The 25,098-nt window shown below is 39.8% G+C and overlaps 2 protein-coding genes across 3 annotated transcripts; both read left to right on the plus strand.

Annotated features, from left to right (window-relative positions):
• Nucleotides 1-103: 103 nt before the first annotated feature.
• On the plus strand, nucleotides 104-4,496 carry LOC146325253 (rho-related GTP-binding protein RhoA-C-like). 2 transcript variants are annotated; one of them, XM_084721154.1, is made up of 5 exons: nucleotides 104-190; nucleotides 785-940; nucleotides 3,619-3,739; nucleotides 3,844-3,974; nucleotides 4,064-4,496. In XM_084721154.1, the coding sequence occupies exons 2-5, from the start codon at nucleotides 785-787 to the stop codon at nucleotides 4,235-4,237; spliced, it is 582 nt and encodes a 193-aa protein (XP_084577280.1). In that variant the 5' UTR covers nucleotides 104-190; the 3' UTR covers nucleotides 4,238-4,496. The 2 variants fall into 2 exon arrangements, with proteins under 2 accessions (XP_084577280.1, XP_084577279.1); XM_084721153.1 differs by lacking the exon at nucleotides 104-190 and adding an exon at nucleotides 242-459.
• On the plus strand, nucleotides 4,491-25,069 carry rbm10 (RNA binding motif protein 10). Its single transcript, XM_084721150.1, has 23 exons — nucleotides 4,491-6,483; nucleotides 8,101-8,182; nucleotides 8,261-8,792; nucleotides 8,881-9,051; nucleotides 10,393-10,462; nucleotides 13,700-13,773; nucleotides 16,038-16,124; nucleotides 16,253-16,313; nucleotides 16,426-16,584; nucleotides 17,353-17,513; nucleotides 18,132-18,229; nucleotides 18,529-18,616; nucleotides 18,751-18,955; nucleotides 19,086-19,195; nucleotides 19,295-19,376; nucleotides 19,993-20,084; nucleotides 20,203-20,391; nucleotides 20,851-21,045; nucleotides 21,255-21,311; nucleotides 22,654-22,848; nucleotides 23,094-23,141; nucleotides 23,261-23,316; nucleotides 24,279-25,069. The coding sequence occupies exons 2-23, from the start codon at nucleotides 8,166-8,168 to the stop codon at nucleotides 24,367-24,369; spliced, it is 2,838 nt and encodes a 945-aa protein (XP_084577276.1). The 5' UTR covers nucleotides 4,491-6,483; nucleotides 8,101-8,165; the 3' UTR covers nucleotides 24,370-25,069.
• The last annotated feature ends 29 nt before the right edge of the window (nucleotides 25,070-25,098 follow it).

Here is a 25,098-nt window from a genome sequence, read left to right on the forward strand (position 1 = left end):
TCCATCACTTGTTTGTTAAAATGTAATAAATAATACTACTGTATTCATATGTAATTTCTTTTTATACATGCAAGTAAAGGTGCCGCAGCGTGCTGACGAATGACGTAATTGTGCGCATGCGTATTTGAGGTGGGCGGAGTTTTCCAGTCGGTCAGGAAGAGGAGAAAGGCGGACACAGAAACATCAAGCGGTAATTGTATTCAGCAGTAGCTTTTAAACTTTAGGCCGAGTCTTGTTTCGGTCTTAGAATTATCACGGTAGTGCGCTGAATGCTGTAGTTATAATTTCAGAGAGAATACCTTGACTGACAGCAAGCGAAACCTCGGGAAACACCGTTAGCTTAATGGCTAGCTAATGTTAGCTGGTTTGACAGGCCCAGACTACACTGCACAGCCTTTCAGCAACAGGAATGGGAACACAGCACGGAAATGTTTTATGTTTACACCCTTTACCTCCGAGGTAGCCTCCCAGTTTGCCGGTCGGCGTTTTGGTTTAGAGTTATGTCGTAGAACAGGATGTTTTTAGTGAAACTGTAAAATAGAAGTAAAAGTGGCCGGTGTGCTAGCGTTACTAACGTTGCCTGAGCTAGTAACGTACTTCAGACGTTAAAATACTGAACGGGGGGCTGATGTTGAAATATAGCAAGTATTATCATTGCACCGAAAAGTTTAAAAGGCGTATTCATCATTTTTGCTCTGTTGGTTACATTATCTCTGGATGTATATTAGTGGAGAGAAGTGGCTTGTGACAACTATATAACCTTGTTCTTGACTCTATTTTATAGATGGCTGCTATCAGGAAGAAGTTGGTGATAGTTGGGGATGGTGCGTGTGGGAAGACCTGTCTGCTGATCGTCTTCAGTAAGGACCAGTTCCCAGAGGTCTACGTCCCCACTGTGTTTGAGAACTATGTGGCAGACATTGAAGTGGATGGGAAACAGGTGAGACATTAAACACGGTTGTAACTTAGGGTCTGGGGAGCCTTTACAGGTGCCTAGAGTTAGGGCTAGAATCAAATGAGTAATAACAGTTCTAACATGATTTTATGTAGTTATCATATTGTAAAAATTGCTTGATTTATAAATAGTAAAAAATGCAAAAACATCTTCAAATTATGGGTGCAATAACTGATCACTTACATTATGAATTAAATCGATGGTTATTTTTTCCTGATTAATCTGTTGATCTCCAGAACAGAGATTCTTAAATATCAGTCCGAGGACTATGGGACTTTAATAGGAGGTCTGTGAAAAGTTGTCCGATTTACTGATGTATTATTTTTCTTTTTTCACCAGTCTTCATAATTAAACATTATAATTTTTTAGAATATAAAATCATCATAGATTACCTTCTGATCTAGCAATATATAAATCTTAAAGTATCTTCCACCAGTCAAGTACCCACACCACATGTGTCACCCATTGGTGGTGGAAATCCAATACATATCATGATACAGAGGTTGCAATTCAATATGTTGTGATGTATTGTGACACTATAAACAAGGTGATATATTGCTATTTTTAAAACTAATTTTAGGAAAACTGTTGTAGTATAAAGAACACACCACCATGTGCATTAAATTTATGTTTAAAAAATTGACTTTTTTATGCAATCAGAGCAGTGAAAGTAGATCACAAAACTGCTATCTAGTGGTCAGGGGTCTAAACACAACACAAAATGAACCATTGTCATGAAACTTTGCATGCATCACAATTTCACATCTTGTAAGAGGTCCTTGGCTGAGAAGAAATTTCAGAGCACCAGAAAACTGTGAAAATGCTTGTCATATTTTATTTTCCCAAAAGGCCAAGGTAATGTCATCAAATCTTTTACCAGAAGTCCATAACCCCAAGAGAATCAATTTGCTATAAAATGGTGCACTGAAAGTCTCGCATTTGAAACCTTCAGATATTTCAAATGTTCACTTGAAAAAAATATTTAAATGATTAATAGATAATCAGAAGAACAGTTTTATTGTTTTCTTTTCTGTTGATTGACTCATCAAGTAGAGATGTGTGCACGTGGCGGGTTCATTAGGTCCCATTAACAAAATAAACACACAAAGTGTCAAGAATTTAAACATTCTAACACATATTTTCCTTATTAAAAGCAAAGACACAACCGTACACCTTCTTAATTTATGTTCCTAACCTTTACTGAACTAAGACAACCTTAATTGGCTTGTTAACTCATCATAAAACACATCTCATTCAAACTCCTCTGAATAACGTGTGAGACTCACCCAAACCATCTTTGTTGATCTTTCCACTGCTCCAACAATAACCAACTCTGGTTTGGTAGAAATAAATCCTTAATTTGCTATGTTAGTTGTGAAAAGAGTCCGGCTATAAATAGAGATGCACCGATCGACCGGCCAGAGACCGGAACCATCCGGTTTTCAGCTTGACAGGCCCTGATCGGTGACCAGCTGGTCAGCGTCGCATATCCGATTCTGTGCCCGTCATTGTCACACACGTGCTCTGCACGATGATCACGTCATACGCACAGCAGACAAACTGACAGTGATATCACCACGGCACTGATAACAGCTACACAAACTCTGACACATGCTTGCATGAAGTTGGTATTAGTGACAGATTCCAAGAACAGGATAAAGAGAAGACAGATATTCTACACCGAGACAGAGCAGCTGACCGTGTTAAAAAACGGCCATAAACTCTCTAGCTCTTCAGGCTAATGTTAGCCAGCAGCAGATTGCTGTTCACAGAGGGACAGTTAAAATCTCACCTCCTGTTCTGGCTGAAGAATAAACAGCCTGTGTTGATGTGTCTCCTCAAACATTTTCTCATCCAGACTCGTTTAACTTCTGCGTCTGTTTGTCTCATGGCAAAGTTTCACTGCAGCAAACTGTTACACCCCATCTGTCTCTGGTTTGTTTACATCTGCTTCCACAAGAGATCACGTGAAATCGCATCCCATGAGATCATGTTCACCCGATTCATAATCTTAATATAAAAATATAATAAGGCCTGGCTGACTTTGGACAAAATTTAAATAGTATTTAATGCATATTTAATAGTCAGTGTCTTATTAAGAACGTCCAATTTAATTTTTACAAGAAAAATTGCAAAAATATTTGTGAATGCTGTCAATCACAGTTTTTAGAAAGACTGAAAATCGGAATCGGCAGGTCAGACCCTTCAAAAAAAATTGAAAATTGGAATTGATTAAGAAAATTGAAATTGGTGCATCTCTAGCTGTAGAGGCTGTTTACCTCTCACTCCTCACCAGCTTAGTGCTGTTGGCTTTGGCTGAGTGGGTGTGTACTGTGCAGCTGGATGAGAGCATGTCGCTAAGCAGCAGCTGTCACTCTGCAAACTATTTGATTAGTAAAATAAAAAGACAAATATTGTCTGAAAAATTGGCCAAAAAACAATAGGTGATATATTTTTCCAATCACCCAACTTTGTTAACTAGTCACAATTTTGTTAAATAGGTCTAAAGTATATAGAGATAGCTATTGATATTTTGAGAGTATAAGAAAAATGTAATATGGATATGCCTACTCATGTAACTTGTATGCTCAAATGGTCTTTTTTACAGATTCATTATTTATGCATCTGTCCTTAAATGTATCTCTCCCTGTCTCTCTTCTTAGGTAGAACTAGCACTTTGGGATACTGCAGGTCAGGAAGACTATGACAGACTGAGGCCTCTCTCCTACCCCGACACTGATGTTATTCTCATGTGCTTCTCTGTAGACAGCCCTGACAGTTTAGGTATTGTCTTTACAGCAGTCACATCACTATGTATTGGACACCTTGTCATTGTGAAATTGATATACGTTTCTAATTATTGCATTCCTTCCCTCTACTCACTGTAGAGAATATTCCTGAAAAGTGGACACCTGAAGTGAAACACTTCTGTCCAAATGTTCCCATCATCCTGGTGGGCAATAAAAAAGATCTCCGCAATGATGAGCACACCAGACGAGAGCTTGCCAAAATGAAACAGGTCAGGTTCTCTCTTTGTTCATTATATGCTCATATGTGCACATTTGTTGGTGTCAAAATTTAAACTTTCTCTCTGACACGTGTCTCCAGGAGCCAGTTAAATTTGAAGATGGCAAAGAGATGTCGACCCGCATCAGTGCCTATGGCTACCAAGAGTGTTCTGCCAAAACCAAAGATGGTGTGAGGGAAGTCTTTGAGATGGCAACTAGGGCAGCACTGCAGGCCAAGAAACGTGGCAAGAAGTCAACCTGCCTTCTGTTATAAGCTCTGGGAGGAGAGGAAGCTGCTGTCAAGCACAGACAGAGAGGGTGGCTTCCATTGAGATTTGACATAGGGGAAGAATATTGGGGAGGGCCCTGAAAAGTTTTGCAGATGCTCAATTTCTGATCACCCAATTATCGTCAGCAAATTCAAGCAGGTCTTAAATTATTTGATAGGCTTCTACACATTGGTCCTTGGTCTGTACATTAGGTTTTGTGCCATTTTGCTTGCGTCTATCAGAAACTTTCAGATCTAGATATATGGCAGGTGGTGGTGGGGGGTGATCTGAAGTTGAGTAGAAGTAAACAGGTTGAAACGTGCCATGATTGGAATGAAGAGAGAAAAGGTCCTTACCAGGCCAAAGACAATGGGGGTCATGAGAGAGAAAGACAGAAAAAAAGACATACATACAAAATAGGTTTGAATTAAGACCATGTCGAAGTGGATTTTACACAGTATCGCCTACATGTAGTGCCTTGAGAGCAGTGGTCAAGAAGAGTAAGTTGTGGGGTAGGGATTCATAACTTAGATGGGGTATTATTTTCTCATTTGTAGTGTCCACACATCACATTTGTGAATGCTTTCTCCCTGTCATTGGCTTGGCTCCTTCAGGCCCATATTCTGACTCAGGCGCTATGCAGGGGTATGCCTAAACTAGATTGTATGAGATCTTTTCCCATACCGAATTACTTACTTGTACTTTAGAGTGTGTGAGTGTGTGCGTTTGCAAGCAACTGTATGGTGGTTTGTTTTCTCCAGTGCAGGTCTGCATGCAGTGAATGTGTGTATATTTGTGTGGGTGTGTGTATTAACATATGTGTCTACGTACTGTATGCATGGAAAGGCCTTCTGCGTCACTGACCTAACCCCTTGTTTCCATGCCAAAGTTACCCCCCTGATGGCCACACTTTCTGGCTCAGATGGGTAATGGAATTAACAGCTACTCAGAGTGACATAGAAACCTTCACTTTACTGGAAGACGTTGTACTATACCTAGAGGCACAATCAGGTTAAACATATTATCAGTTTTTAGGACCTTTTTTGTGTGTACCAGGAGATTCATTCGATTGTGTGAATCAGTGGGTCAAATCATGAGTGGTGTAGTTGATAAGTTGAATATTCTTTCAGATGGACAATAGGCTTATCTTATTACTACAATGTCCATTATGTACTGTATGTCTTACAAGGCTTTGTAAGGACATGTTATTGATGTGTATTTCAAGTTTGCCTTTTACTCAACTCTCCCCATTCCCCTCTTTAATGATATTGTCATTATTGTACTATAACTTTTTATTGTTTGATGTCTCTAATTTTCTTAGTATATTTTAATCATTTTACTTAATCCTGCTGTTATGATCAGCTTATGTCAGTTAAATGATAAAAGTGTAACCGTAGTATTGTTTTGTTTAATTAATTGAAGGTCAAAGCTTGGGGTGCAAGGCTGGAAGGTTCTGGGGGTGGGCTGCTAGAGCTTTTTTTTTTTTTTTTTTTTTTTTGGTTTGTTTTTTGTACTGTGACATATTAGGATTTCTGGATTTTTTTTTCCAAATAAAGCTGATATTAGGGGTTTCTGTTGTAAGGTATTTATGTGTTCTTTGATCCATTCATTTATTAATAATTACAACAATTTTACCTACATTTCTGGCATTAATTTACTCTTTTCCCAAATAAAAACACTCATAACCTGTCAAAATATCTGATTCTATGGTTTTATGTCTGATATTGAATCTACTACAGTTCTTGTCTACAAGGGAACCCCAGAACCGCGGCAGATCTCGTGAGAATTATTACTTAAATTCAACCCATGATTATTCCATAACTCTAATGAAATGCATTTTGTCCCTCAACCTAACTACAGGGTTACCGGGTTTTAAATTATTAGAGGTTTGTACATCCTGGAAGATGAAGAAACGAGTACAAATCTCGCGAGAGTTTCGCAAATGAAGAGTTCCCGTTTAGACACCAACGAGTCTACAGAAACGCAGATTGTCATGGTGCACCAACCTCGGGTTGGCCTGCTTGTCTCGTCCAATCATCATCAACATTAATGTGTTCACTCTCCAAGCACCAATCACATGCCTGAGTCAGGCATTGGCCCCACCTACTCTGAAATGTTGTCTTGCTGTGGCCATTTTACACTTGGTACCCTGAAAAATAATTACTCTTTGCGCACGGAAAAATAAAACACCTTTCATACTTGGGCTTCAAGGTGACATTGAAAGAACTACTTTTGGTCACATGTGTCACTGGTGAGTGTTTGTCTTATTTCACGTATAACTGCAGTTGTTGTGTTTTTAACGGCTGACAGCCGCTAAGAGACAGCGCTGTCTCTGCCTGCACTAGCTAGCCAACCTCAGGCTAAAATAATTAGCTTGCCTGCTAACTGAAATGACCGCCACACGTCATTGTTGGATATTTCTTTAGATTGTGAGAATCAGCACATGCATTGAATAAACTTGTGTTTTTTGGTCGTGCAATGTTATGTCTGTTTAATTTGTGGATTTTAGTGAGTAGTTTTTTTTAAATCGGTGACTAAAGTAGTATTATTAAAAGTTGAAGAAGTCACTATTTAAAAATTGCAGCTGACGTGGTAATAGAATTATAACAATGTCACTTGACTGTGGGCTCTTTTTGTCTGTAAATTAAGTCTTGAATCTGAAGACAAGGTATGTGCACAGTCAAGCTGGAAAGTTAGAGGGAAAATTTGGCACTTTTCATTTGGATATCCAGCCAATGTTGATGATAAAAGTAGTTATTTGATGCAATTTGTGGTTTTATTACTACTATATCGACAGAGAAGCAGAGTAATGTTGCAATATTGTTCTTCCTGCAGCCAGTGATGTCACAGTGATGTCACTGGGTATAGGAAGAACTACAGGCTTTTCAACTTAATTTCTAGTCTCTGCCTCTATGTAGCTAGGGGGTTGTACTAGATAAATATTTTTGTTACCTTATGCTATAGATGCAAGGAGCTATACCTCATGTCCCTCTCTTGGGAACAACCACACCCCCCTTGTGTGAAAACAAGCACTGCAAAAGCAGCTAGTCAGTACACATGTCTGTGTCAAATGCATTATCATAGGTTAGTGAATGATGTTACTGAGTAAATGACATGTATGCTGATTGTGCTTGCAGAGCAAAATGAAGCAGAAAAGAATCTTAGTGGTGGTGTAAACAATTTTTTTGCAGTGAAAAAATATGGTCCCACCATAAATCAACTGGAGTTTGGTTCAGTGGTTAGCAAAAACAACAAAGTAAATTGTGTCAATGATATAAAAAATGAAAATTTTGAAATACATTGGGGGTCAAAATCGTTAAAAAGTGATTTAGTTTTTCTTAATTTATGTGTTTAAACTGGCAGTGAGCTTGGAATTTCTTTTTACCACCAGTAAAATTAGAGTGGTTGTTTTCATCATAGAAGGGAGCAGGGGCACGACGCAGGAGCAAAGCACCTGGATGGGCTGCTCTTATCTGTGCTCCATCCATGTGCTCTTTGGATTGTCCCATTTCCTGAGCTGTTAAGTTATTCTCCCAACGTTGGTGTGTTCATGAAAGTTTAACATGGATGCTGCACCAGTATGTTCCCTTAAACCAATAAAATATTCCTTTACCTGATTTGCTAACATGGTTAATACTAATAGATAATGTCAAGAGACAACAACTCAGTAAGTTGTGCTTATTTTTGTTAATAATCCAACACCACGTGAATGCAGGATGCATGCACTGTGGAATTTGCACCAATTGACTACATTTACCATCAACATTGACAGAACATTCACATGAAATGTGCCAGAGTTTTCCCTTTAAGCGTGATTCACATGATTATTGCTTCCCATTCAAAACAGCAAATGCTGATGTACTTCCAGGGTATCTAATGTTGTAACCAAATAGGGGAAAGGACAGAGACCAGAAGAAGAGTCATTGGAGCAGCATGGACTATGAGCGGAGGTGAGTTAAACATTCATGTTATACCTAAACAGTACATGTGTCAGAAAAGTGCCTCACATTGTCTCTCCTGGTCAGCAGGGGTGGGCGAGGTGACCGCACAGGTCGCTATGGCAACACTCACAATGATCACAACTTTCGGGACATGGACTACCGAGGCTATGGCCAAGAGGATGAGGAGGCAGGATCAGGATATGATGTCAGAGCAGAGGGGGAAAGACCATACGGCCGTGATGAGCAGTTGCTGGGTGTCCATGACTTCTCCCCAGGTCGCCCCCAGGACCGCCCAGGGTTTCACCAGCGAGGAGATGGGCGAGGGGACATTGGACGTGAGGGGAAAGGGCTCCTCTGGCTCCCTGGATCTCAGTTGCAGCCTGATCTAGCCCTTAGAGAGGAGGAGGGATCCAGGCGGGAGTATGAGCAGTCACGGACTGGCCTGCAGGAAAGGGGTCGGGGGAAAGGTGGAAGAGGCTTTCCTGAGAACAGCAGCCTTCATTCAGGGAATAGGGAAGGCAGCTGGGGTCGTGGTGGTGCCCATGCTGAACAGATGGAATACAATACAGCAAGACAGAGAGAGGAGGACAGGTTCTCTCGTGGGGCAGTGAAGAGGAGGGTAAGCCATAACAAGTCTCTCCTCTTTAAAGAGCTGCTTCAGTTTTATGTTGTTGTTGATATCAATTGTTATTTGTAATTGTATGCAGGCTTTTCCAGTGGGGGCAGAAGAGCATAGTTGTGGGAGTTCTGGTCCAGACCTGTCTCTTGAGGAGTTGGATCAGAGGGACCAGGACTACCGTGCAGATTTAGACCACAACCAGAGACCAAGCAACATCATAATGCTTCGCATGCTGCCACCCAATGCCACAGCCAATGAAGTAAGTGATATTTCCTTGGCATATTAAGTGTATGTTTCCTGGGCATATTTGTGTGTTTGTCTTGACAATGGTCTGATAATGCATGGGGCTTGTTGTTAGTAGGCTTAACTGTAGGGCAGGAATTATAATGCAGACAAACAGCCAGTGCTGTAGATACCCCAGAATGTGCCTCTATTATCCATGTGACCAGCTTGGCATGTCCTGTTTTGAACTGGCTGTTGTGCCCTTAAAAGAAAGTTGTGAATTTCCTTATGTAAAACACTCCGAATCAGGGCTAGGTAAAAAACTTCAATACCTTTATAGCACCTGATTGAATTACTTCAATACTATTAAGTATGGAAAAATACCTTGTCATTCAATACTAAATTTTAATACCAAAGGAGTAAAGCTCATCAGCATCAGAGAGTCATAAGCATGCAACATGCTTGTACTATGATCTAATAATGCTGTTGTTTGGTCTTTTAGCATTACATATTCTAGAGCTATCTCTGTGACTTAGAGCTTTGTTTTATTTTGATCAGCTTCTTCTATTGGTACTGCAATGTAATTTTCTTTTTGTTAAAATGGATTTGGTATAGAAAAAAGTATTGTTTCAGATTCTGTATTGAAGCCAAGTATTGGTACTAGTAGCAAAAGTTTTTGAACGATACCAAGCTCTACCTCTACCTGAGCAGCACATGTACCTCATGTAGCCTCTTGCTTTTCATTTTCATGTCCACAGTAACAGGTTAGAGAGGCCCTGTGGAACAGCCACACAGTGTGTAATGTACGGCTGCAGCAATGTTTCATCTAGAGATTCTGTGTATTGCTTATTTTTTCTGTGACATAAGATGCCTTTTATCTGGTCTTTCTAGAGTTACTCGTTTGTGAGGACACAAAGAATTGTTGATATTTCATATTTCATAAAGGGGGTGTGGCATAATATTTTCACCAGAGAGCGCAGCAGGAAGTTTTAGTGTAATTCACACTGCTAATTCTGTATGTATATTTTTGTTTTTGGCACTACTACAAAAAACACAAGTTAATTGCTGAAGTATGATAAGATTCTCTAACATTGACTGCTGTTATTTATTGGTTTAATTACTGGTTTACAGTCTAATAATGTGTGTTTGTATTGATGGTGGTTTATCAGATAATTGGCTAATTGTACAAATACTGTTTCGTATTCATACAATGTAATTATCAGATATTGTCGTTGTACCATTGATTTTTGCCTTGGTGCCCGACAGTTTGGCCGCAATGCCCCTATAAATTTGTGTTTTTCAAAGGCTAACATGGTCGTCCCCTAAAAAGGACTTAATCCACACCTGTAAATGGCAATAATGCTACTGTGTTTAATAGATCCGGGCGCAGCTTCAGGAGCAGGGGATCCAGCCAAGAGAGGTTCGCCTCATGAGGAACAAATCTTCAGGTGAGAACTGGTCCATTGCCTCAAACTTGTTTTCTGTCCTTTACTCTCCCTTTGTGAGACATTCATCCATTATCAGCTCTTTCATTTTCATCACTCTCCCAGGTGACTTTCCCGTATCTGCTTGTTTTTCTATCTCATTAATAAGCGTCCACCTTTCCTCCGCTCTTCCTGTCACTGTCTTTTTTCATACTCTGGCAGTGGGATAGATAGCAGATGACAGATTTATATTTCTATACTCATATACAGGCTTTTGCTTTAATTCCTGCTTCGATTCTTTGGTCTGCTGGTGACTGAATTCTTGCAAGTGCCCACAGCAAGACATCCATGCACGCTTCAAAGGAGAGCCCTATTCATATTTGCTTTAAGACAAGAATTAATGCACACAGCTGTAGGTTATACTAGAACCTCACTTCATTACTTTAATTTTCCTTTCCACCTCGGCTCTCTTATTGTCTGTACCCTTACATGATTCTGCCTCATCCATCTTGAAGTGCGATGTGTCTGAGTAGATGAACAATACTCACAAACTAACAGTGTCAACTGAGAGATGAGCAGCGGATGCAGAATCTGTTTGACTGTGTGTGTCATTGTAGCTATTTTTGAATGTGTGAGTGACAGGATATAAGTGTTGCAGCTACTTCTCAGCTCTGTGAGCATCATCCATACCACTCAGAAAAGCTTGTCTTTTTTCTAAAGGTTTCTCATTAAGATCATTGTCTTACTGGCCTCCCCCTTTGCTAACTCACTGGTTGTCTGTAAGGTGTGCCTTTCTGACAGGCACACTTACAGTCCCCGGCACTGCTCTGTCTTTCTCACTCCTACATCACTGTTTCTCTGTTTTTAGGACAAGTCACGCTCCGTTTCAAATGTTTAAATGATGATCTTTTGTGATTACACTCCCTGTGATACCATAGACAGTATTGTGTAAGAAAAGTAATACAAACCTTAGTTCCAAAAATGCTGGGACATTGTAAAACTTGAATTAAAACAAAATATAATTATTTGCAAATACCTTTAGACCTATATTCAATTGAATACAGTACAAAAACAAGATATTTCATTTTCAAACTGGTTTACTTTCGAACTAAAACTTTTGTTTTTGTAAATATACAATTACTCGGAATTTGATGCATGTTAATCACTGTTTTACATCATCTTTTCTTTTAACAACACTCAGTAAACATTTGGAAAATCAGGACACTAATTTTTGATGTTTTGAAAGTGAAATTCTTTCCCATTCATGTCTGATATATGACCTCAGTGCTCAACCATCTAGGGTCTCTGTTGTTGCATTATGCACCACAGGTCTGGACTGCAGACAGACCAGTCTTGTACCTTTTACTACGAAGCCACGTTGTAATACATAAAGAATGTGTCTTGGCATTTGTCTTGCTGAATTAAGCAGGGACATCCTTCAAAAAGACCTCTGGATGGCAGTATATATTGCCCCAAAACTTGACAGCATTAATTGTGCCTTCACAGAGGTGATGCCATGGGCACTAACACACCCCCGTACCATCACAGGTGCTGGCTTTTGAAGTTAGCGCTGGTAACAGTCTGGATGGTTGTTTTACTCTTATGCACAGAGGTCACAATGTCCACGATTTTTTTAGATGCAGTGACAAACTGTCTCTCAACAACAGTTTTTCAAGGAGTTCTCGAGCCCATGTAGTAATATCCTTAATACAATCATGTGGGTTTTTAATGCAGTTCCACTTGATGGGTCAAAGGTCACAGGCATTCAGTGTTGTTTTTTGGCCTTGCTCCTACTTGCAGAGATTTCTCCAGATTCTAATCTTTTAATGGTATTATGATAATAGATGGTGAAATCCCTAACCTTCTTGCGATTTGTGCATGATAAAATATGCAAGTCCTACACAGGTACAGTTTTGCAAACCTGCACCTGCAAAGCTGAGAACCAAGACCGACCCATTACCTGCACTTTTTTCCAAGTCAAATTGCACTCGCCCAGAACAATGAATATAAGCCTCATGACCCATCCAGCACCCGTGATATAATACACATACAGTCACTCACTTGTGTTCTCAACTGGTGCTGAATCTGTGCTCCTGCAGCTTTTGATGTGTTTCTATAGTGACACTAAGTCTCGCTTGCAGCTGCATTTTTAAAAATGTTTTACAAACAGAAAAGCGTCTGACAATGTTATTTTCAGTCTTTGAGCGCACCAAAATCCTCCCAAACGTCCGACTTGGCCTTCATGTATTGTCCCCATTTTGGTATCCTCCACTGGCTATTTTTGCCATTATGCCATCATTTTAGCTAACAGCTAGCCTTCATCGCTATCCCATTATTTGGCACAAGGTCGTGACTTTCACAAAAAAAAAACATGACAGCTGATTAGGCGTGAAATTACTGTATTAGTGAATATAAATGTTAAAAATGCTGCAATATAATTTTCATTTCTGATTTCTCCAGGGAAAAAACATATTATTGTCTTTTATGTTATCTATTGTCCTTACCTGCTGCCCACTCACAATCAGGTCATTTTTATCCATGCCCGCTCGCGTAAATCTTCTGTCAATATGTTTTTCCATTTTTGTGGCGTACTCGCCGGTACCCAACCCAGTGCAGGGCTCTAAATTGTTCTTCTGAATATCTTGTCTTTAAAGTGTATTCAGTTAAATGCAGGTTGGAAAGGATTTGCAAATCATTGCATTATATTTTTATTAATATTTTATACAGCATACCCAACTTTTGTAGAAGTGGAGTTTGTAAATCTAAATATGTTGTTTTATGTGTTGTCAATCAATTATAGTAATGCATGGACACAAGGATATGGAGTGTTTAAGATGAGAGATTACACCTCAGTGCTACATAGTTCAGACCGCACTCTGACTCTCAGAGTAGCAGAGATATGTGTGCGTGTGCTTGTGTGTCTGTGTGAGTCTGTTCTGCCAGGGTGCTTCATCATTCAAAGCCAAAGAGCTAAGACTCAAACTGATGAGTGGGTAGGATTCTCCCTCTCTCTCCCTCTCTTCCTTGACCCTGTTGAGATACTTGACATTGCGTCCTCCCACCCTTGCAGAGAATTTGACAGCGGCTCTCCAACTGTCAAGTGTGTTATTTCCAAGGGAGAGAGGAAGCAATGATTAATTTGATTAGTGCTGATACAGGGTCTCTCTCTCTCCTCTGGACATGAAGCACTAACCCCCCACTGCGTTGTTGTTATGTTGTTGTTGTTGTTGTTCGGTTACCATGGCGCTGGGCGGTGTCCAGGTCAGAGCCGAGGATTCGCCTTCGTCGAGTTTAATGTCATACAGGAGGCCACCCGCTGGATGGAGACCAACCAGGTCACTCTCCCTTACACAGACACACATACACATACAGTATATACATGCATACAATGGGACATAATGGGTTCAAGGGACAATTTGTATTATTTGATCTGGGGTTGTATGAGGTACTTATCCGTAGTCAGTTTATTACCTACATTAGATGGTGGCTGAATACAGCTGAGGCTGGAGGCATTATGTTTTGTTCATCCTTTGCTTGTGAATGCAAAATCTAATGCATACCTGAGGCACTTTCTTCAAAGTTGGTATAAATAACCGTTTGAAGTTGAGGATAAACTGATTGGAATCTGTTGGTCAAATGTCAGTGTGACCTCACGAAAGTCATGACTCAAGAATTCATACACTAACTATGATAACATTTCACTCAAATGTCTAGTCAGCTCCCCATCAGTCTTCTGTAAAAAAAAAAAAAAAAGGTACACTCTAAATAAATTCAGCATGTGTCTCACTAGAAATTATTCACTGGAATCATACATTTCAACATAGTGATAACTAGGGATGTGCGCGATTAGTCGACTATACGATTAAACATCCGCACCCACGCTAGTCAGCACCAGAAATACTAGTCATTGAAAATATTTATCAATATTTAATTTATGCACAATGCCAGTTATCTGTTGCCTCTAAGATTTTATGCAGCCGCCTGCCACTAGTTGGGGCTGCGGCACTGTCAGACGGCAGCCCCTCTCAGCCAGCACGTATGCCTTGATTACCGTGGCAACGCCAGATGTTTACATCAGCAAAGTTGGACAGATGAATGTAGACTGACAGAATAAGCTGATATATATTCACTCGAATGGAAAAACATGCCCACATTAAGCACAGACACAGACATAAACCTGCAGGCGGAGCTGCTGCTAGCACTGTTAATGTTAGCCACACTGTGTGTCAGGCTGGCAGCTAACGTTAGCTCTGGGTCCTTTACCCGCAGACACTGTGACCCTCTTCGGTCTGAAAAGGTGAAGCGTTTATTGAGTTGTTGTCATGTTTTGTACATAAATGTAGCGTGCATTTCAACGGCATTTAAAGTACGATTTGGGTATTGTAGACTGTGATTAACAGCTTCAGATGACTCTTAATACACACGGTGTTTAACATTATAAATTAATTAATTCTGCTAAAGTGTTTTCTTAGTGTTAGACTAGTCGACTAGTCTAAATGAAATTGTGCGTTTAATCGACAGAGAAATTAGTCTTATTAGTAGTAGTCCAAGTCTTCAGTGCTCTGTAATGTTGGAAATATTCAAAATATTGCATTCGCTAAAAGCACACATACACTATACTACACACATTGATTTTTTTTAGGTGGACCCTTTGTAAGTTGCTAATATACCTTGTGTAGGTAATACACTGACTATCCGTAAGTACCTCATACAACCTGACATCAAATAATCCAAACTATCCGTTTAATATCAGGTCAAATGTACAGTCACATCATGCCCTGTCATGTTCACATGATGCATACGGTGTAGACATACAAAGTGGAGAAATATTTTTTGTCTGTGAGGTAGGTAGGTAAGTCTTTATACTGTGAGGGGAAAATTTACATTTTCTTTCTACTTATACAGAATTCCACTAACAGGCAAATTCATATTCATGCTGACGTCTGTCTGGGGCCAAACAACATAATTTTCATAAGTGGGTCCTCCCAGTCACATTTGCTCATCATTTTTGCAATACAAGCTCCTCTTTTAATGGAGGACTCCTCTTTCTTCAGTGGCATGTTCTCACTCTCTCTCCTAAGTATTCAGTTCCACCACTGGGATAATATGACAGTGTGAATATAATTTCTCACGGAGGCACTATAGTACTTCATTTTCTTGTTTTTGAGCCTTTCATATCTGGGTCATCTACCATTATTATTTTATATTTTTAGGATGACGCTATTGTCTATTTGGGGGGTGAAGGTGGTGGCAGTGGGACGGGATGTGTGGAAAACTGTGAAAAGGTTTCCCCTTAAGGGGGGAGGGATGACACAATTGAACAAAACACACTGTGTCCTTAAAAATGGACACCCACACACTACACATACACCATCTCAGTCCGTCCCAATTTCCTAAAGCTGAAGGTTGCAATTCTCTGGTGTCCTCTTTCTTTCAGCCTCAGTTCTACTCTCTCCTTCTCTCTCTGTCCTCCTCTCCCTCTCGTCCCTTTCATTCTCTCTCATCTCTTGTGAGATGAGGCCTTTCTCTGGCATGTGTGGCCTAATTATTGCTGATAATCATTCTTTGTTCCCCCTCCCTCTCCTTCTTTTTCTTTCAGGGGGTGCTGTTGATTCTGGGACAAAGAGTGTCAATGCACTACAGTGACCCAAAACCACGTGCCAATGAGGACTGGCTCTGCAACAAGGTTGTATGTGTGTGTTTGCACTGTCCGGCATGCATCCGTGACAATCTAAATTTATATTGTATGCATGTATATCAGTCACTATAGTAGCTTTTAGTCTTTTAACAGTAGCTCATGTAACATTTCCACAGTGTGGTGTGCAAAACTTTAAAAGGAGAGAGAAGTGCTTCAAATGCAGTGTGCCTAAATCAGGTAAAATTTAATCCACCCACTGTAAATACCATAGCTATTCTACCTTTTTCAAAAACACAAGCTCTCTCTCTCTCCTCATAAATATTAATACATGCATGTTGTCTTTGCCCAGAGGCTGAGCTGAAGTTGCCCCAGTTGCAGAGGGATTTGCCCATTGGTCTTCAAAAGGAGGGAGCCCAAGGCTTATTGCCCTTACCAGCACCCTACCACTCTTCTGGTCCTGCTGTTAACCCAGGACAGACTGCACAACAGGCAGATGTTGCCAATGACAGTGAGTCCATTAACTGACATTTTTCCTACTGTGACATTTTTAATTACTGTAATTACTGTCGTGAAGTCCACCTGTGTTTTTCCTTTTCTGACAAGTCAAAATTTCTGCTGTGCAACCAGCCTCATCTTTTGAGAGTCACATTTTTTGTTTGTTCGTGTCAAGAAGGGAACCCTACATTTGCAAAACCCTTGGGGAGATGCACTTGATCCACGAGTTGCTGTAGTGTAATGTTTGTGTCTGAATTATTCTAAATTACATTATATATGTACTTTAAACACTTAATATCTTCTCAGACTATGCATAAAGACAAACATTAGCAATTGTAGGCAATATGGCTGCAAATTATCCTGTTGTAAGCTACTTGGCTACTTTATAAGGTACAAGTTTCATTTGTCATTATCATTTATAACAAAATACTATTTATATTCTTTTTATGCTGCTTCTAAAACAACACTTATATAAATATATGAATAAATAAGTCAGAAAAATAAAGTAATTTTTGTGGTGTAGTGTAATAAGAGAATTTGGGGGTGTCTACAGCCTGAGGAAAGGTCAGCACAATGAAGAAACAGCACATACAAATCTCACAAGAGTTTAATAAATCTTGCATATCTGGTGTTCCCTTCTAGACATGACTTTTCTGGTTTTTAATTGTTGTATACCATAATGGGGCATCATAGAATACTTTCACAGCACTGTCTCATGTCTGGTAACTGAATTGATGAATCTTGTGATTAAGAATTATTGTCTCATCTTCCCCTTCACCAGCTCTGATACTAAGAAACCTTGGTCCGCATACTTCATTGGAAGCCATCTTATCTGCTTTGGCTCCGTTTGCCACTCTCTCACCCTCCAATGTTCGCCTAATCAAGGACAAACACACACATCTCAACAGAGGCTTTGCCTTTCTGCAGCTCTCTACCATAGTGGTGAGAAACATGATACAACAGATACACATGCATCAGTGCTAGACAGATGTATTTGGTAATTATTATTCTCTTGTATTTAAAAGGATTATTTTATGTGTTGTTATATGAGGTACCTATCCATAGTCAGTGTATTAGCTCTAGTAGATGCCATTCAGCACACCCCTAAGTGAGGAGAAGCATCTGCTGTGGTCAGAGTCAGCAACAAAAGGTATTTTAGCTACTTAAAAAAGGTCCACCTAAAAAAAAAAAAAATCACTATCAGTGTAGCATATTGTTTTTCACTTTACTTTGCTGTAAGACAGTCTTTTCTGAGGGGAAACCCTCATTACATAAACCAAATATCTCTCTCTCCAAACCAACAAATTTCATAGGTGAAATAAATAAATTTACTCTGTTAACACGGTCTACAGTTTTCTCACTTGGATCACTTGTGTTATTGCATGACGATGGTGAATAATCCAGACTATCCCCTTAATTACACTTGTCTTCAGATTTTATGAATCCATAAACAAAACATTTTGCCATCCTTCTGTACAAATGATTTTGAAATAAACTAAAGGCAATTACACACAAATGTACCCACACTAACTCACAGGTCTGTGTTTGTTTTATTAACAGGAGGCATCTCAGCTGCTCCAGATCTTACAGGCTCTCCAGCCAGCTCTCTCCATTGATGGGAAAACTATTGTTGTGGAGTTTGCCAAAGGCTCCAAACGGTAAACACTCCCACACCCAAAATTCACCGCAGAGAAAACACAAGAGCACTGTATGTTACTGCTATTGCACAACTGGAATATTGTGAGTTCAACTCAGCCATAACCATGTCAAATTAAATCTCAAAGGAGCAATGTGAATAGTGTGAATCAGAAATAGCTTTGTAGAGTACCAAAAAAAACCCAAAACAAATTAGTAGCCTAAAAATAGAGCGACCATTGTATTTTAGCGTCAAAAGAAAAGCTATTTTGAAATGTAGGTCATCCACTGAAACCCTTTCCATGCCTCTTTTGCATGGCAGTGACGTATTCCTGACTGACGGCAACAGAGTGAGTGCTGCCACCGTAGCCAGCACAGCTATAGCTGCTGCACAGTGGGCTGTCACACAGGTAACCCGTCTGAATGATTTATCATTGCAGCAAAGGAAACATGAGGGTGCTACACATCTTTAGTTTCAAATTATGTATTTATGATTATATTTTTGTGTTTTTGTCTCACTTTTTAAAATCTTTTTAATTCTCAGACGGCTCAGAATGGATCAGGTGGAGGCCAGAGTATAGATACAGCAGTGTATCAGCAGGGGGCAGCAGTAACATACAGTCAGGAGGGAAATGAGTACTCAGGGCTGGATGGCACAACTTTCAAGGCCCAGACAGATGTCAGGGTTGCTGCTTTGCCCAGTGCAGGAGCAGCTCTGATAGGGGCATACACAGGAGGAGCAGCCCCAGGTTGGTATCACATATGCTAAGTATATAGAGCCTATTACCCATATGGTCTCCATAGCTGTATAAATTTGAATTGAGCTTGAACTGCAGTTGAACTTAAGCCGCTTGTTTCTGTGTACCTGCCAATGTGCAGCTACAATCTCATCTGAGACGGTAACATCTGGATCAGCAGTCATTCAGCAGCCTCTGAGTCACACACAGACTGCTCTCATCACCACAGCGACCACCACACCGGTCACACAGGTGTAGTATTACTGTTAACTTTTTTTTCCTCATGTATTCTTGCAGTAGGCTACTTTGTTCCATTACTTTCTTGTTTTTAAGAGCCTAGTCTCTCCACAGGTTGAAATAGTAGGAAAACCACAACCAGCTACTCCCAGTCAACCTGCAACCCCAGGCACTGAACACGAGCTTCAGCAATACCGTAAGGCTTTGTGTGTCCAGTGTTTTCTGTCAATTGAAAATGTATTTGTGTTCAGTTCCAGAGGGGAATGCAAAAACAGCTGTTAATACAGTGTAAAGCAGTAATAAGTGTGTTCTGAATTTGTCACACCACAGAAAAATATGTTATTAACCACCCAGCGAAATTATCGCAGTATATAAAATTGGGTTTCAAAATTGTGAAAAAATAAGCAGTTTTCTCTCTCTGAAATGTTGGGGGGGTGTCTATTGTGTCAAGTGTCAAATAGCACTAGCAGCTGACACTATAAAAAGCCATTTGAGTTATGATGAGCAGCTGAATGGGGTTCTGTTGATCTTTTTTGTACTGATTGATCCTTAAAAAAATGTGACCTCTCCTGGAACAGAAGACCTTCACTGATCCATCACTAGCTGCCAACTGAATGAGTCTCTGGGTCCATTAAAAACACAGTGTAATGGATAGCCTTTAATAAGAAGAACAGCTTTTAGTTTGGCCCTTGTTCCCAGTTGTTGTATGAATCATCATTCTGCTCATTATAAATTAATGTTTTGTTTTGTTTTTTAATTTGATATTGATTTGATTTGACCCTAAGGTGAATGTCCTGTGTCTTTAACTGTAGCTGTCCCAGATGTTTCCACATATCACTATGATGAAAGTTCTGGCTACTATTACGACCCGCTCACAGGTCTCTACTATGACCCTAACTCCCAGGTAAAGAGTGGTGAAGTACTGCAATATAAACGCTAAGCCAGCACTTTTTAAAAGACGTCTCAGTGTGTCCTCTTACTCAGCATTTCAGTCTGGTTTTGTGCGCCTGTCTTCCTTACAGTACTACTACAACCCTCACACTCAGCAGTACATGTACTGGGATGGAGAGAAGCAGACCTATATTCCTGCTGCCACGGGCCAGTCGAACACAGAAGGTGTTCCTATGAGCTCAGCCAATTCGGACTCACTGTTTGCGTCCCCAGGCAGCAAGGAGAAAAAAGACAAACCCAAGAATAAAACTGCTCAACAGGTACTCTACATACTGGATATTAGTAAAAGTACTGACAGATTAGTAGAGAAAATTAAACTAACCTATGGATTTCAAAGTGGACCTCAGGTTTTTGCTTGCATTGCTCTTTGTGTTTTGATTGGATGTTTGCAAAACTCTGCAAAAAGGCAGACATAAAACATAAGTGGCTGTTAAATATCAGTATGTATGATTCAGCACTTCTGATAGTGAACAAAATAACAGTAATATCTTACAGTGTAACACAGTTCTTTAGCACCTTTAACACCCTTATATAATCTCAATAGAAATTGAAAAATGTAGCCTTCATCATAGTAGTATTTATTGAAGGGTGACTGAGTTGGATTGCATTTTGCTATGCAGGTGTTGTTTGTATTGGATCACCCATTTCAAAACTGTAAATCTTTTCTGTTCAGCCAGTTTAATTGTCTAACTTGCATGTCTTGGGGTTTATATTAATAGATTGCCAAAGATATGGAGCGCTGGGCAAAGAGTCTCAATAGACACAAGGAGAACATGCGCTCTGTGTCCTCCTCCCCTGCTGTCGGCTCCACAGCGCTACCACCTGGATACACAAGAGCACCTGGCAACAGTCGACTCGATGACCGCAGAGAATCTGCTAGTGCTGACGCAGGCTATGCTGTTCTGGAGAAAAAGGTATATCATCTTTATACAGACACACCTGTATGCCGTCAGGGCAGCGGGGTATCATAGTGACTGGTGAGTGTGGTGTCTGTCAACCAGAGAACTCTTGGTTAGGCTCCTACGACCACCCATTCTCCCCCAGTGCAAGTAATAACGATGTCTGAACAAGATATGATTAACTGACCTACTAACTCCTGTCATTTTGCTTTTCTGTCCTGCAGGGGGCACTGTCTGAACGGCCTCAGATGTTTCTGGACCAGATCCGACAAAGTACAGAGGTAAGGACCTGTGTGCATTTACATACAACCACTTAGGCTAAGATTTTGTCCCAGTGGACACCATGAGCAATGTGTAACTTTTATTGAAATTCAAAAGTTCTAGTTGTCTCCTGTCAGTATTTGGCTATCTCCTTTCTTGCTGTCACAGTAATATTTTTATAGTCCTTGCTTAAATAATCTAGCGTTTGTTTCACAGTATAATATCACATTGATTTTGTGATTTACTTCTTATCACATCATCTGCTTTTGCTTATTTGTTTTGGCTATGTTAAATGTACTGTGGATTACTCACTTGGTCTTTTCATAATTTAAAGGAAAACAACATCGTCATTTTCTGTCCAGTTTGACTTTTTTTCTTTTTGTGTTCATTTTATTGTCCATTTTGGAGGAACTACACACACTGACAAAAATGCTAGTAATATTAGAGAATGAGAAGTGTGCATGTGTTGCATTTAGGGCTGGGTGATATGGATTATAAATATAATCTTGATATTTTTAGGCTATGCTGCAATATATGATACATATCTCAATAAACACATTTTCTGTATAATAACAAACTGTGACATAAATTCTCAGATAGGGATGATTTTTTAGAAGATGATGCAGCAGATAAAACTACCCAGCAGTATATAAAGTAGGCCCGAGCAATATGGAAAAAAATCTCACATAAAATATCACAGTAACCTCAGTATCGCTATAATGTTAATACTGTAGACATGACTCACTGTTTTACACATTTTTAACACAATGATATTTTGATACATAATCATCAGTAATTTGGTTGTAATGACTAAGTGGGTAAAGGAAAATAACAGACCAGCTAGAACAGTTTGATAAGTTTAGGAAATCACATGGCTTTCTTGTAATGCAGCCTTTAACCCAGTAAAAAACAACACCTATGCCATATCACCATGTAAAGATGTCCAAAATCAGAGACAATTTCTAGTCTCATATCATGATATTGATGTGATATCAATGTGTTGCCCAGTCCTAGCTGTATTATGACAATAACTGTCTTGAAAGCCTTAGTCTAAACACTTAAGCAAGGAGACAACTTATGAATCTTTATGAAACACTTTTAAATGCACCTCTATAAGCCTAGGGAAATATTTTGCTTAAGAGGCAAACTTTAGTTTGAAACTTAATGTGTTTTAATGCAACTAGGCACTGGTCACAGTGATCCACTTGTTATTTATCTGTATGCTTTGGCTTTCTTCATGGTTTTTCTAACACACTGTCTTTTGTAGAGGATGTTACAAAACCCTTTTCAAGCAAACTATTATTATCTCTGTATCATCTCTATTTGCCGCTCAGCCTTTGTTTTTGCATCTTATTTCTGTAGCGTTCCCCACCTCAGCAGCAGGGTCTGGTTCCTGCCTACAGTGGAGAAACTGACAGCGAAGAGGAAGGCGGCGAGAAAGATGAGAGAGAAGGGCGAATGACAGACTGGGTTAAACTGGCCTGTCTGCTGTGTAGGAGGCAGTTCCCCAGTAAGGAGGCCCTCATCAGGCACCAGCAGCTCTCCGAGCTACATAAGGTTACACAAGACGTTTCAGTGTAATTTCTCATTGTTACAAAACTTGCATAAACAATATAATAAGAAATATGTGTTTACTCCTGTTTGGAAGGCCAAACAGTTTTCAGGGTATTTTGTTAAATTGTTTTCTTATAGATTATTTACTGTTGGTTACCTAAAAAGTGTCTAAAATGACAGTCACAACGTAATTAGATTCCTCTTGTAATCATGTCTAAACTTGTATCTCTTAACTTGTCTGTCTTCAGCAAAACTTGGAGCAAAGAAGAGTCCAGCAGGAATCTGCTGGCAAAGAGGTTGGTTAAGCCTCAGGGTCTGACTGTAGGAGTTGGTCAACATTACATAGGCTAATTATGTTTGTTATGGATTGAGTGCAGTCAATATTGTTTCCATTGTCCTCTATTTTTGGTTGCAGAGACTTGCAGATGGACCTGAAACTCCTGATCCTAAGAGGAGGAAGTTTAGCCCCATGTAAGCAGCAGTGATATAACAAACAAGATTTGTTGATGTCATAGGGACTGTGTCCACCAAAGCATTTTTCTCCAAGGCCAGTGTCTTTTTTGAATTGTTTCCAGTGGGAACAGCATATATTTACACTGTCACAAACACAAGCAACCTGACAAGGCTCTAAGCATCTATTTGGTACTGAGTGTTTTATTCTGGTCGCTGAGAGTTGAAAAATATTCATCTTTGGATAAAACACAGGGCATCTCTGCATTACTACAATATTTACATTATAATGCCGTTTGTAACATTTTACCTTTATCCAAAAATTGTAACTCCTACAATTTGGATAGTATTTTTGGCCATGTTGCGATTTTAATAATATTTTGATTAATTGTGCAGCCCTAAACCAAATGATGGTACTCACTGAGCTGTTTCTCATGCCACAAATGTCATGAACCCACACAGACCGGTGGGTCTGTCCTCTCTCCCTACATGCTTCAGTTTTCCCCTCATCCAGGGCAAGGACCACAGCAAGTAGGCTCCTCAACCTTGTGCCGAAATTTTTACATTCAGTATTTGCTGATAACATAAACTATCTGGGAAATTAGATACTTGCAAAACATAAATCAGCTGTTGGCTCATGGCAACCAGAGCATCTCAGCTGAAATAATGCCACACCTCCGAATTGCGCGTGGTGTTTTCAGCTGGCCAAAAAAACTTTGGTGGAGACAGGGCCTCACAGGTGTGTCATGTTTTCAGGTGGTGTGAGGTGTGTGCCAAAGTTGTCATTTACAAAACACTGGATTCTACCATGCATTGTTCCTCTGGTACTGCTTAAGTAAAATATTAAGTAAGTTAGAAGGCCTGTTGCTTACTCCATACAACACACAACTGTGCCAATACAACAGTTAGCCAGTAATGGTGGATGTGACTTTTTCTTCTTACAGATTCTGTTCACAGTCTTTTATTGTCTTTTGTCTCTTCAGTGATGGGATCACAGGCACCAGTCTCGGTGCCAGGATGCTGCAGGGAGGCGTGAAAAAGGGGCTTCTACTGCGCAATATGCAAGTGGAGTGAGCCGTCACCCTGAAGTCTCAACCTCCTGACCCAGACGGGACAATGACAAAGCCTAGCACGCAACACTTCACCATTAACATCATATAGAAATCTTTAGATAAACCTCTGAATTTAGGTTTCACATCAAAATTACCTCAACGGTGGTAATACACTCATATGAACTGATCCTGTAGCAGAGGATGTCAGGATATTGCACAGAATGCACTTTTTTGCTTTCTTCCTGAATGATGCAGTTTTGAGTTCTCACTTGCTTCACAGCTTGTGTGTGATAAACAAGCTTTATGTGGTTGGGAAACGTTTGCTGTTGGAAAATGAGAGATCAGTTTAGATCTTTATGGCAGCAAATGGGATTTTCTAATACTACTGTCTATGCACCATAGATTATTTTTAATTTAATGCTGTATGCCTTGTCATTCAGTGAATGATGTATCTGGGCATGAACTGTGTATACATTTTAGAAGAGACTGTGGCCTCATGAACTGGACAGAGTCACACTAACACCAGTGTGTAGATGAAAAAAGTATCTCTGTTTGTCATGAATTCACAATGTATACATTTTATGTCTTGAGGAAGTTATTTTTTATTTCTGTATTTGCTCAAAAATGTGACCGTTTCATCAAGCTCATGTAAATTAATTCAGAATAACACATTTTCATCATTATAAATGTTTCATGTCTTATGTAGTCAAGCCAGTAAACCGAAGCTCAGATTTCAACAGTTTAACTTGAA

This window comes from Lutjanus erythropterus, chromosome 6 (assembly GCF_056507025.1).
Source record: "Lutjanus erythropterus isolate fLutEry1 chromosome 6, fLutEry1.hap2, whole genome shotgun sequence".
Lineage (NCBI taxonomy): Eukaryota > Metazoa > Chordata > Actinopteri > Lutjaniformes > Lutjanidae > Lutjanus > Lutjanus erythropterus.